The sequence below is a fragment of the Ammospiza caudacuta genome, chromosome 1 (genome assembly GCF_027887145.1).
Source record: "Ammospiza caudacuta isolate bAmmCau1 chromosome 1, bAmmCau1.pri, whole genome shotgun sequence".
NCBI classification, from domain to species: domain Eukaryota; kingdom Metazoa; phylum Chordata; class Aves; order Passeriformes; family Passerellidae; genus Ammospiza; species Ammospiza caudacuta.
Window position 1 is genome coordinate 69,356,946 of NC_080593.1, and position 9,497 is coordinate 69,366,442.

A 9,497-nucleotide genomic window follows, 5' to 3' on the forward strand; every position below is an offset into this window, starting at 1 on the left:
ATGGTGTAGTGAAGAAATTAAGTTAGTTTGAGGGAAAAAAAAATCAAAGCCATTCTTTATCTGGAAAGCCACCTTTTCTTCTAGGCACTCATGTAATTGGCACTGGCCGTGATGAGAGGAGCAGTTAGTGATCAGATGGCTTCAGATGCCTTTTTTCTTTGCTGTGTCTCCCCTCAGCCAGCTCTTTCGACGTTGTGATCAAATCGAGCGAGTACATGCGCGACCTGCTGGAGCAAGCCTCCTTTCATTTCTTTGTGACTGCGCGGATCAATGAGACGGGGAAGATTCTGGCCGTGCAGAAGGCGGTAATGCTGGAAATTCCCACCCTGCGGATCAAGGTAGCTCAAGGTTGTGGTGGAAGGGATGTGTTCTCTACAAGGGTGTTGCATTGGTTGTGGGGTGGAGGAGGGTGTGTGTTTATGCACATGAGAGCATCTAACAGGGACCTTATAGAGCAGTGGCTGGCTGGAGGGTCTGAGGGTGTACAGGTACATTATTATATAGTGTATTGAGCATCCCTACACTGAAGAGAGAGGCTGACAGATGCACTGGTAGTGAAGAGCTGAAATAATCTCAATGGAGGAAAGAGGGGAAAAGATCTGAGAAAGCTGAAGAAACTCAAAGGGTAAGAGAGATTACTCACTCAAGTCACTCAAGCTCTTTAAATTCTTCAAAAGTTTATTATGTTTAAAGCAACACAGCAGAGGGGCCTCTTGCTGAAGAATAAAAAACATTGCTATTGAAGTGATTTTGCTGGCAGCACTGATTCAGGACAATGTCTTGGGACCTCAGTGCTTTGCTGCCACTCTAAATGTACTGCCAGTAGTGTTCCCCAAAAGTTGGAGTGTTTCTGCAGGCAGTGGTGTGATACCTATGAAAATGGAGAAGAGTAATGCCTGTGATACTACAAGGAGTATATGTTGTATGGCAAAGACAAGGCATTTTAACCTAACTGGGATTAACTTAACAAGCCCCTTTAACTGGGATTTAAACTTCTCAATTCATAACTGAGCATCCAAATGAACTGCATTGATTTCAAAAGCACCAAGCCTTCGTCTGCTTTGAATGATGGAATTTGGATATGCTTTTTTCCTAATACTAGAAAAAAAAATCAGAACACATGTTCAAGAAACTTTATATAAGTATGAATACAGCTCTGTAAAATTCAGGACCTTGAAAGAAATACAGCTTTTCCCCTCTATATATTTATTTGAACTAATGCTCAGGTTTACATATAATAATTTATGTAGCAACTGCAAAAAGAGCTTTTTTAGAAACATGGACAAGACTACATCAAAGTTGTCCAAAAAATCTACTCTGTTTTGTGGTCATTAGAAATACCACGATGCTCTGATCAGATAATTGTATTTTCGGTGCTAAGCATTCCAGAGAGGAGGTAAACAAGACAAGCAAACTCTACTTCAAATAGCTGTCTCCAATAACCAAATTTTAAAAGTAAAGAATTCTTTCAATTCAATACCTAAACCGAACATCTTCTACATCATCTCAGATTTTCAACTTCAAAATAGTTTATCCTCCCTGCTGGTCTGAAGAAAGGATTTTTAGCATATAGAGTAGACTGTTGTCCAAAACCCATGTTTCTGAGTAAAACTAAGTTTTTCTCTTTTCTGTTTCTTTGTGATGCATGAAAATACACTGAAATTTTAAAAGCTGGAATTTTTAAGGGGTATGTGTGTATGTGCACATGTGTGTGAGCAGATATTGATAGAAGAAATTTTGATTTATTTCTTTTCAATGAAATTTGAGATAGTTTATCTGTGAGATAGTTTATATGTGAAGTTTGCTTGGTGGATGTGATTGGCAGACCAAATATCTTCATGTGAGAGGCAGAGACAAGAATGAAAAAATGTATATCACATTATGTCTTCAGATGAAACTTTGGTCTTTGTCTGTTGGTCTAAGGGGATTTTCAGACTCAACAGTTGAGGAAATCACACCATATTCTAACCTTGAGATCAGGTTACAAAAATAAGACCAGCAAATACATATCATGGTCTCAGCTGCAAGTCTGGGACTTCAGGATCATTTTGATTAACACCCAGTGATCTCAAATGGTCAGTTGAAATTAAGAGGTTATAGGATCTCTAATTGAGCCAAGACTTCTGAAAATGCCAGTGATGTCCTTTTGCGTATTCAGGTGGCCAAATGCCATTGAGAGCTTAGTTGTATCTCCTCCTTTTCTCCAGTTATTTTATTGGTTTTTGGCACAGATTAATCCCTTAGACCAGAGTCTATGTAGCTTTTTGCAAATGTCATACTTTCTTAAAGTACCACTTTAAATTTATTGACAAGGTACTTGATTTTCTTAGTTACCTTTCTCAAGACCTTTTAAATCAGTTGATGGACCATGAAGTGGGCTGGAAGATCTGCCAACCATAAATTGAAAACCCTTGCCTGAGCAAAATAAGTTCACATTTTCTGAGAGAAATGCTGAATTTCCAGAAGGATAAAGAACCCCAAATCCCCATGCATGTAGCTGTTGTTTAAAAACACATTTGTTTGAAGGCTTACTATTTTCCAATGCTAAATGTACTGCCCTTTTGCTTACATAGGGTTTGAAGGAAAGCTAGCCTTCAGGCCTCCATAGAGCACATGTGCAAGGTTGAAAACCCTTCAGGGCATGAGAAGAAAATGCAAAAGCGAGGGGAAAATGGGCATGACAATTTTGAGGGTGTAACCACATAGCCTGGTGTTTTTAATTTAGGGTAGAAAGACCTGCCCTTCTCTTCTGGAGCTTATGTCCTGAGCAGATCGCCTCAGTGCTGGTAGGGAGCCTGAGGAGGGGGGCAGAGTCTTGGGGAGAGGCCCCATCAGCTGGACTCACCCTCAATTGGGTCCTCAGCTCCAGAACTGTACATACAGATTTCTAGTTTTCTACGGAGATGAGGGCCAGCCTCTTGATCTGCCACGTGGTTTGAGGGAAAATTACAATGGGTGGAAAAATGTACCATCCAACAATTTTCTTCTCACTAGGCTTTCTTTGCCTCCTGCAATTTTGCTGTGTGCTCTGTTCTTCTGCCTTGCCAGTACTGTGTATCTGTCATTATCAGTTTCTGGTGCATTGTCCTTTCCTTGTCTTGCAGACCAAAGGTGAACTAGTAGCTGGTAAAGAAATGTCTGTGATTGTGGAATTCACCAATCCTCTGAAACAAACCCTGGAGAACGTCACACTCCGCCTCGAGGGACCTGGCATGCTGAGAACAATAAAAAAGCAGTTCGGGTAGGAAAGAAAGCACAGCCAGCTGGGGGTTTGTCCCCTGCTTGCTCACAGTAGGAAGCTCACAAGAGACACTTAACTAATGCTGTGCTGAGTAATTTAATTCAAACACTCTCTCTGTACTTTAAAATCCAATACACAGGGGAGATATAGGTCTCCATAGTCAGTAGAAGTTGGGCTATCCAGAGAGATTGTGAGAGCATTTCATCTGCTCAGTACCAGGGCTGGAGGAATTGGTAGCGTTTGTGAGTAGTTGCTAGTGCAGCCCAAGTTTACTTTTTCACTGTATTACATTACTTTTAGCACTTGACAATAGCACCTACAAACTGCTATTGCAGAGAGGAAGATTTATCCCGCACTTGAAGTGTTTACTGCCGCTCACTCAGCATGTGCAAATCGAGTCCTGTGCTGTTTCTCAGAAAGGGCTTTTCTCTGCTCATGTTAATCATGATTATACAAGACATTCAGGTACCTCAGATGATCTTTTCAAGCTCATGTCAAGACACAAAATGTGTGTTGTTTGCAGAGCCTTCTGGCATAGCTGTGGCGTGTGTGTGAGCGCACAGCTCCCCTCAGTAGCTCCACTGCACAAGGCTGCCCTGGCACACAGGCATGTTCCCAGCACAGGCCACTCCCAGATCTGAGGAAAAGGAAAGCCACCTTCATTATTCTCAGAGTCACACCTTACACTGATACCATGATAGCCCTATGCTAAGCAAGTTGTAAATCCTCTTTCCGTTTTAGTTTGGTGTTATGAGCTTAGCATTAGCCAAGGGTATATAACAAAGAAACTTGGAAAATTTTGAGGCTATGGGCATCTATCTATCTGGGCTTAGTATCTATCATTACCTGAGCTGATGGTCCCCAGGTGTGTGTAAAAGGAGTTTGAGAAATTGCCTTGTGCTTCAGCAGCTGCATAAATTGTCAGCATCCTCTGCAGCCAGCAGGGGAGGTCTGATCCTGACCGCACCTGGGACAGAGATAAAAAGATCAAAACCAATCTCCAGAGTAGAGCTGATAGAAAAATAACCACGAAAGGGCAACATACTGTGTTTGCTTTGTGCACAAGGTATGTCACAGGTGCTGCTGAGCATGACTCAGCATGGTCCACAAGAGTTACACCAGTTGTGGCAATAGCCCTCATTGCTGCCCAGCTGTGCCAGCCTCCCCTGTTGTTCTCCATCTTTTTCAATCCAAAAGCTGCTGGGGACTGCCCTCACCTTGAAGGATGCAGAAATTATCAGGTGCATCAAAGGCACAAGAGTTAAGGGAGAAAAATGACTCACAGAACACACGTCATTTTCCTTAGAGTCACCATGTTTTCCCCTTTTCAGTAATGCCCTTGGCAACATTGAAAATGGAAATGGATCAGCTTAGTCATTTTAAGATTTAACTTCTCTGAGATGAATGTAGGATGCAAGTGATACACACGGAGGACAGAGCAAGGGGCAGTTGTAGTTTATTTAAATAATAATCACATTTGTTTCCATGCATTCAAAGTGATAAATGGCTCCAGTGTGTTGATGGCTCAGCATATTATGCAGAATCATTCATCACTAAGTTCTCTCCCAAGAAAATCAGATCAGGGTGGCTTACTCCTTTTGCAAAGAGAATTGAACACATTCTAGGCTTTCCCCACCCTTTCAACACTTCCCTATTTACCAGGGACTGTTACATAGGGGATGGAGCTTTTTGTTCTATGTGGGGATAAGGTTTTTGGCCTCTGTGTATTTTTCAAGTAGTTTTTCTGTATCACTTGAGTGGCTCCAAGAAACTGATCATGTGTGACCTAGCTGATACAACATTATTCTGGCAATGTAGTGGCTGCAGGGCTTCAGTCTTGACCATTCATAAAGTCTATATATAGATAAAGACATTGATATTTAGCTATTAGCCTCAGACAGATGAGGAGCATGAGTTATGGAAAAGCCTTTGGCAGCAGCAATTCTTACTCAGGGCATAGTCTTTGCATGACAAATGAGAATTAAACAGGCAGTGATGGATAGTGCTAAAACAATTATAGCCAAGCATACTTTCACACTAGCAGGTAAGTAATTTTGGGTGTTTCTATATGTCAGAGCTAAGCTAGTATTAGCATCTGTAGTGAGAAGCAACTTGTTCTAGGAACAGGACAGTAGAGAGACAGGAAAACGCAGGTTTGGTTTCCCAGCACAGCTTTGTCTTCCTGCGCATGCACACACACAACACACATATATATGCAGTGAGATGATTTCACTATAAAACAAAGATGGTAGTGCTACCCCTCTCTCACTGGAGCACTGTGAAACTGTGGCCCAAAAACCTTCATCCTTAGGGAATCTGGACCCCCAACTGCTCAAGAAGTCTGCACAGCAGAATTCTATAATTACTTCTTCACTTTCCATTCAGATGGAATGTGAAGAAGTAATCCCTTGCAGATAATTCCCATAAACTCTAAAAGGTATTTTACTTTCTTCAGCAATTTAATTCATTGGTTTATCATAATTCCATTTTAGTGGGCACCTGGTAGATGCAAGCTAACCAGCTATAGGGAACAGAATCTCTCTCATTAAAAACAAAGATAAAAAGAGGGAAAACACTTGCTAGAAGTAGTCTGCATATGCTCACATCAAAAATATGATCTTTCTCTACTTGCTTTTTTTTTTCCTAAAGTGGGTACATGCCTCAAGGTACCTCTATCTGTGTATGCAAGAAGGAGCTGGAATACCTCATTTTACCAGGGGCAGACTTGCACTGAAACAAATACTCAGGTGGGAGGATTCTAGGCTAGCTCATTTAGAGCTAATTAAAGTTTCTTGTCTCATGGCAATTTGTGCTGAGCCTGGGCAGACATTTCTGTCCTGACCCTGGCATATGATATGACACCTGAGAACCAAATCCTATCAGATGAGAACTTGAAACAGTGACTGAAGAATAGGCTTGCTTTGCTCTCACTTTGTTCTGTTGTTTTCAGGACACTGTAGCCATATGAGATAAGAGCAGTGAACTTAGAACCCTCTTATTTAATGCTGAGGAAAAAATAATTCATTTTCATAAATAGCTCCCCACTATATTGCTTTTTCCATTGCTTCCTTTGGAGCAGTTGTATCCCAGCATCCACCAAACACAATCAATCAATCAATAAATATCAGCCTTTAAAATCTGCACACAGAACCTTGTGAAAGCACTGAGAAAACACAGAAACCCAATACCTGAGACTGTCCATGCATCTTAATTTTAGCAAAAAAAAAAAAATTGAAAATGAAGAACAGTGCAGAGTGCTGTTATTTTCCCTATGAGTTATCAGGAGTCATACATAATGTAAAAGAGTAACCAACAACAGCAGGACTCCCAAGAATATTATAACTTGCTTTTTGGACATGAAGAAGTCATCAGAAGGGACCACTGAGGCAATCTGCTGATGGCAGGGTGGTTCAGGGTAGGAGTGACTGAGGGGTTGAACATCTCATAGGGTTTGCAGAGAAATAGCCTGTACACCTGGACTTATCTAACCACTTAAGGAATCACCACCAGGCTATAGGCTATAATAAACAGGAAAAATGGAATTATAAAGTAGAAAAAATATATGTTAGATATAAAGAAGGTCATTCTGAAGGTGATCATGAGAGGAAGTGACAGGAGGCAGATGAAAATGGATTCAATTTGGAAATTTAAAATTAGCCTGAAGGAAAGGCTAGAAAAGGCTTTAGCAGGGTCAGTTCTGAGGAATAGAAGATGGAGAGAGTAATTTACATGACGTTTATGAGAATGAGTGAAACATAAAATATTTGAGACATGTTATACTTACCTACCTTCAGTTTCTCCAGTTTTGTGTCAGGTTGAGAGCATGGACTGACTGCAAAACTGAAATTTTTCTTTTTTTTTATTCAGGAGAATCCTGATGAACTCTACATTGACCTGGGAGGTGAAATTTACCCCAATGCGAGCAGGTTTACGGAAGCTGATTGCAAGCCTGAATTCTGATGCTTTGAGGCATGTGTATGGTGAGCTGAATGTCCAGATTCAGAAACCATGAACCAAGGTGCTGCCTTCTTCTATCATTTAGCTATATTTAAAAATATCATGGTAAGAGGTGGCTGATGGAGAGTTATAAATCTGCTTATTGTTATTTTGGTCATCCTTCTGCTGAAAAAAAATGATAAAGCAAACTAATTGGTATGACTGAGAATAGTATAAAAGAGCACCTGGATGCTGAATGATTTAAAATTAGCTATATGTAATTAAAGGCAATTCTAGGTCATATTATTTCTGTAGCTCACTTGTATTTATGGTCTTTTGCATTAGTGCTGCAAGGGAATTTGAAAAGCTCCATTCGCCAGAGTAATCTGAACTTTAGTTTTAATTAAGGCCTGGTATTTCACTGAAAAGGGAAAGAAAAAAATAAAGAACCCAGTGTTATAAATTCTTAGACTGAATTACACAATGTTATGGTAGATCATTCAGGCTGCAATAGAAACAGGTATTTCTAGCTAAAAGGGTCGGCTTTATCCTACAAATTAATAATGTTCTGGTTAGTGGTGAGGTCACTTTGCTGGAAGCATCTCTCCAGATGTTTTATCTCCAGAATATTCTCAGCCTCTTGTTTTGTCTTGCAACTTCCCTGTGCTTTTTTTCCTACTCTCTCATGTGTGCAGGCACTCACACAGAGTCACTTCATACCCTCATCAGACCCTGTATTTAGTTGGTGTGCTGTTCCTCTACTTTGCTGGGTGAAAATCCAGAGTTCTTCTGCCTCTGCTCAGAGTTTATCACACAAAACCTGCGCTTTCTGGTCATGTCTCTTGTGTAAGACATGTTTCTCTGCCTTTTTTTCTCTCTGGAACCCAGCCTGTAGACCCTTCTCCCACATGAGTGTGTCAGGAGTGTTTGCTGTCCCAGAGCAGTCCAGGCTGGCAAATGGGGTGAAGGAAAGAGGAGTGGAGCAGGGAGCCTGAGGCTCTTCTCCTGCCAGTGCCACAACCTAGCCAGTGTCCTGCACTGGAGCTGGGGGTGACTTTAAACTACAAATATGGGTATGAATTTAGATTAAACAGTGCCTGAAAGTTCCCAAGAATCATAGCTAAAGCAGAATGAAGACCTGTTACATGAGTAACCCCAGGAATACAGAGGGACAGAATCTCATCTGGGAAAGGAATAAAGATGTATCGTGAGAGTCAGAAAATTACACAAGCCCCAGCGACTCCTCCCCTCTGGCCACAGTGTGTATGTAGGAGCAGATCAGGTATTAACAGCACAGGGGAGCTGGCTGAGTTTCTAAAGTTAAAAGGAGCACATTTCTCATTAAACCCTGGGGCTTTACTGGATGGCCATGTCATTTATGGTCTCAGTGAAAAGCAAGGGAGACGCCTTCCTTCCCTTCTGCTCCTCTTGTTGCTGCACATTGCCCATGGTACTTCTGCAAGACCTGTAACCAGCTGTGAAAGTCTTGGGGGAAGAGAAATGCAGCTCTTTTTACTAAAGTGTGGGAACAAAGCAAAAATTCATACCACCTGATATAGTCTGGGACTACCCCAGAATCCAGGAAAACCAGATTTTGGGGGCTTTCGCTTCAGGAATGGACACACCTTCATTTTATACAGCCTATGTGACCACATCAGAAACTTTGCCATGTCAAAGTCATGTGGGGTAGAAGACACTGAACAATGTATTGTCAGTGCAAGGTGACAATCTCTGCTAGATAATTAAGCAGTCTTACCAAGCTCTACATCTTCTAATAAAATAATCCATTTTGTGCTCTTGCATATAAACCTGCTTTCTATTCCAGGCATTTTATAAATACAGTGTAATAAGAATTCAAAATAAAGTGCGTCTCATTGCACTTGTGTGTTGTGTTCTGCATTTTGATCAATTACTTCTACACAACAGCACTGTAGACACCAGTTGCTGCATCTTCATTGTAAAAATTAAAAAATACACTTCTGAGCCATGTGTCTTTTTTGGTGCAAAGGAGAAAAACTCATATTTATTTAAATGAAAAAAATATATTACAGGCTAATTTTAACTGTTTTACTTTGGTTCTCCTTCTGTTCCAACAACTGGCTACCTAATGAATTGGAGAAGGTGATGATTTCCAGAAAACATCACTAGTGCGAGGAAAAAGGTTCCCTGGAACTTGTTTTAACTTGTCAGAGACCATTAAGGCACAAGTTTGCCCCTAATGAAACCTTACCTATGTCCCATTTTTAAGGAGTGCTTCTCTCAGCAAAATATTTCAAGTCATTTTACTAACACACTCTTAGCTGAATGACCTTTGCCAGAA

General features: G+C 40.9%; 1 protein-coding gene across 1 annotated transcript in view; it reads left to right on the top strand.

Annotated features, from left to right (window-relative positions):
- The window catches only part of F13A1 (coagulation factor XIII A chain), a 59,213-nt gene extending 50,167 nt beyond the window's left edge, over positions 1-9,046 (top strand). The window contains exons 13-15 of the mRNA XM_058825429.1: positions 178-338; positions 3,105-3,241; positions 7,109-9,046. Of these exons, the coding sequence (XP_058681412.1) occupies positions 178-338; positions 3,105-3,241; positions 7,109-7,253 (443 nt within the window). The 3' untranslated portion in view covers positions 7,254-9,046. The remainder of the gene's footprint in view (positions 1-177; positions 339-3,104; positions 3,242-7,108) is intronic.
- The last annotated feature ends 451 nt before the right edge of the window (positions 9,047-9,497 follow it).